Genomic DNA, 4,134 nt, shown 5'->3' with positions numbered 1-4,134 from the left:
TTTTAGATATTTAAATGTAACCATTAAATATTTGTAATTAGTATTTTAAAAAATATTTTTTTTATTTTAATTTAACACATTTGTAATTAAGCACCAAAAAGAAAAAAGGAAAAGTACTATGTTATTAGAGGGTAAAAAAGTAATTAAGCACTAAAACTGTTTTTGGCAGAGGAAAAGCTAAAATTTTAACTTCTACTTCTCAGAAATGCTTTTGAAAACACCTCTAAAAGTTAAGCCAAAAATAACTTGTTTAGCAAACTTTCTTCTAAAAGTGTTTTTGGAGCCAGAAGTGCTTTTTTTTAAGCACGGCAGAACAGGCCTCAGCCTTCAACCTCTCCAAAACCATACTAATCCCCAACAGTATAGGACATAACTTTTCGCTAAGAACATGAAACATCAATACTTTGATAGTAGGGTGAGAAAGTTTTAGAAGAACATTCATTCTAAATCATTCAAAGTTGGAACTTTATTCATTAAAACAAATTAATCTACTAAAAATACAATATTAATATTGTTGTATAAGTGCTGTCACTATTATTGTTCTGCCATAAACTAAGAAGAGACGATCACTGAAACACCAAAAGACCGACAACCCTACAATTCAAAGTCATGTTTTGTCTTTGTTTGGGCTTTGGAGCCTAAAAGCCGAAAGACGAGTAACAGAAAATGAACCAAAAAAGAAGCAAACTTGATATTGGGTTTGCCTCCTTCCAATTCTAGCAAACAAAGAGATTGGATTGGCGATAACAGACACGTAGCCATGAACGAAACCTCAAGTTCATTTGTCATTTGAAGGAGTGGTAGGTTTGGTATGGTCACTCCTAAAATGGTCCATGGATTAGAACCCTTTTTGATACAGGGCAATCAACAGTTTTGATAACGGTTCCGTAATCATTAATTTTTCTTCTCTTCATGTCTCCCTCTGTTCTGGGAGTAACGGTGGTAATTTCACTCCCTGAACTGCAAATATGCTGGTAATCCCATATTGATTCACTGCCCTCCATCGCTATCTCTTCCACCCAATTGGTGCATTTTACCATGTTTTCCTGCAAACACATTGGTTAATCTCATAAATACATGTTAAAGCATATTGGCTATTGCACTGCATTAATACTAAAAAGAAAGTTATAATAATAAGTTTGTTGGTTGGCTTTTAATGCGTGGTAAATGTTAATAGCTGGAGAGAAAGAGTAAGAACATTAGATTACCTATTTACATATGAACAGCTGGAAATTGCTTTCTTAAAGCTGGGAAATTGCTTCCCATCAAAGAGTGATGGGAAGCTGAGAGGACTGCCGATGCTGCAATTGTTGATGGCTTGAACTCTAAAAGCTTTGTATCTGTTAGTGACACCCAAAATATTGAGAGAAGGAAATTAATGTGGTGATAGATGTATTTTTGGCAAAACTTCAGTGAACTATGGACATACCAAATTGAGCTTTGAAGATGATTTCAACAGCTCGAGCTTTGAGAGCTTGCTTTAATGGAGGGTCTTTGACTTTGAACAATGAAATGAAAAAGGAGACGAAAGATAATGGAGTAATTGAACGCATTCGCCATTTTAATGCTCCCAAGATTAGATATTCCATTCGCTCTACTGTTTGTGCATCAAACATGAAACCTCCATCGCCCTATATAACACAGTCAATGGTTTAGACTTATTCTACAATGTTTTTTCAGTCATCTACGTCGTCCGTATATACGAATATACCTGAAAGTCGGCGAGAGAGAAGTCTGTTTTCATCATCTTGGCAGCTAAAGAGACGCAAGAGATTGCAACAAGTCTCAGAACCCATGTATTAGGTTGCTGCAGCATCAAGATTCGGTCATAGATTTGTTAGTTTCGCAGCTTTATGAAGTTAATAAACGTGGGCTAAGGATTACATTTTTACCGCTACTCCTTGGCTTGATAAGAACCGGTCAAGATAAGTGATAGCAAGATACGGTAAAAAGGGGCCGAATTTGCAAGAAAGCTGAAACAAAAAGCAAATCCAGCATGAGTGAAATTAACATACAGACAGCTAACTCTAGTTCCCGGAAGTTTAAGTAGGTTGTTGGTTATTACTTACATACCTGTGAGATTGAAGAGATGGCTTCTCGTCTGACAGAAATATCAAGATGTGTAGCTTTGAGAGTGTTGATGTAATAGAGTGTGGGCATATGATGAGATTCAAGCAGGAAGAGGGAAGGGGTAGAAGCAGCAGGGAACAAGTCGTTCACGTTTGATAAAGGGTTTTCAAGATCCAACTCCATTAATCGGTTGATGTTATTATAGTGTTAGAGGTGTGGCGTTGAAGAGAGACCACTGCAGTATCTATATATGCTATTACATTGTTAAAAGAGAAGTGCAATGATACGAGGGACAAGGAAAGAGAGAGAGTTTACGTCTCCTTTTTCCTCTTTTCTTTCTCAAAAGATGGACTTTTTGAAAAGTCTCTATTTGTTATATTCAATAAAATGGCTTGTCCAAATTCTTCAGTCACTCAATAATAAATGTTTTGGGTTCCTGCCTTCCAATTGCCAATATCTAAGGACAATCCATTGCTATAATTTCAATAAATTTCTAGTCTTTACGTTGTTTGCAAATTAGATTTGGATTATGTTTGTTTACCGCTTCTAGGTTTATTTATTAAATGCACATAAAATATCACAATAATTTTTCTATATATTATGGCTAATTGGTGATCCAATTAATTTTCTATATTAAAGTTTGTAACTACTCGAAAATTAGTGGTACCAGGAAATGTGATTTCAAGATCTCATTTCATAAATCGGGTTCATAAATATTAGATTAAAATATTTGCGGAGTTAGTATAAAATAATATTAAAGTTTGATCTTTCATTTTTGTCTATTAATTGCTTAATTAAGGTACAAGGATTAAATTGTAAAAATCTTATCATTATCAGTTTTAATTGACCAAAGATTTAAGGACTTAAATTGCAATTAGTCAAAAGTCCCAAATGGTAATTAAACCAATTTATAATATGAGATAGTGGCATATAATGACATTCCGACTATCTTTGATTAATGGTGAATTAATTAAGCTTAAATTAATTAATCTTCATTATACTATATAATACAAAATAAAGAAAAAAAGATGATATTTTTTCTTCATCTTCTTCGCTTGGCTGAAGGTTGAAAGAAAGAAAATCCTTGAAGCTTTTGATATTAGGCTCACCTAGTCTTTTTCTTGTAATTTTTATGTTTTGAGGTAATGGGAGTTTGATTTAGCTAGCCCGTGTACTAAGTTGTAATATTCGACTCACCTAGTCTTTTTCTTGTAATTTTTATGTTTTGAGGTAATGGGAGTTTGATTTAGCTAGCCCATGTACTATTTGTAAAACTGTTTTAAAGTTTTTGAAAGTTGGCATTATTGAGAATGAATGATTTAGGTGTCAAATGTTAGAAATTAAGCTTAATATGTGAAAAGGACTAAATTATAAAGCTTAATTGTTAATTTCATATATTATGAACCAAATTGAATAAAATGAAAAATTATCAAGAATTGTTGGTAGGGATAGAAAATAGAGAGTCCCTAATGAGTTTTGGTGAAATCAAATTTAAATTCAAGGCTCTAACTTGAAAGTTATGCTTGTTCCGGTTTTAGGGACTAAGTGAATAATTTGTAAATGTGTGAATTTAGTATTTAATTCTGATTTGGCTGGAATTTGATATTGTATTATTATTTAACTATTATTCGTAGCTAAAGATGACACAGGACCGTTGAGAGAGAAAGGAAATGCGAGAGCCAACAACGGTGATGCAAGATTTCTTTTTGTATTTCTATGACTCGAGACCAATCTAGTTACTGCATATTCATAACATTTTCATTATATAATATTTAGATGAGTCATTAATGATTATTGAGTTGAATTACTATGATTGTAATTAAATATCGAGGCAGAGACTAAATTGAATAGAATAGAAAGTTGTGTGACTTAACTGATATAGGAAATAGATATGAAATTGAGTTGAATTATGTTATAGTATATGATAAATTGATGTTGAATTGAGAATGATGGAATGTGAATTGAACTGTGTGATGAAATTGGAAATTGGTTACTCTATTAACTATACAGGTCTATACTTCGGTTTATCCGGTAATACACTATATGTGTTAGTATAACTTCCTT

At 32.8% G+C, this 4,134-nt stretch overlaps 1 protein-coding gene across 1 annotated transcript; it reads right to left on the bottom strand.

Moving 5' to 3' along the window:
* Positions 1–1,212: 1,212 nt before the first annotated feature.
* Positions 1,213–2,416, bottom strand: LOC121209644 (putative cyclin-D6-1). Its single transcript, XM_041080631.1, has 5 exons — positions 2,074–2,416; positions 1,893–1,973; positions 1,712–1,807; positions 1,430–1,631; positions 1,213–1,340 (listed from the first exon to the last, which is right to left on the bottom strand). The coding sequence occupies exons 1-5, from the start codon at positions 2,251–2,253 to the stop codon at positions 1,213–1,215; spliced, it is 687 nt and encodes a 228-aa protein (XP_040936565.1). The 5' UTR covers positions 2,254–2,416.
* Between the last annotated feature and the right edge of the window lie 1,718 nt (positions 2,417–4,134).

Source organism: Gossypium hirsutum, chromosome A11 (assembly GCF_007990345.1).
Source record: "Gossypium hirsutum isolate 1008001.06 chromosome A11, Gossypium_hirsutum_v2.1, whole genome shotgun sequence".
Classification (NCBI taxonomy): domain Eukaryota; kingdom Viridiplantae; phylum Streptophyta; class Magnoliopsida; order Malvales; family Malvaceae; genus Gossypium; species Gossypium hirsutum.
The sequence above is the reverse complement of the archived record's forward strand: the minus strand, read 5'-3'. Positions and strand labels throughout refer to the sequence as shown.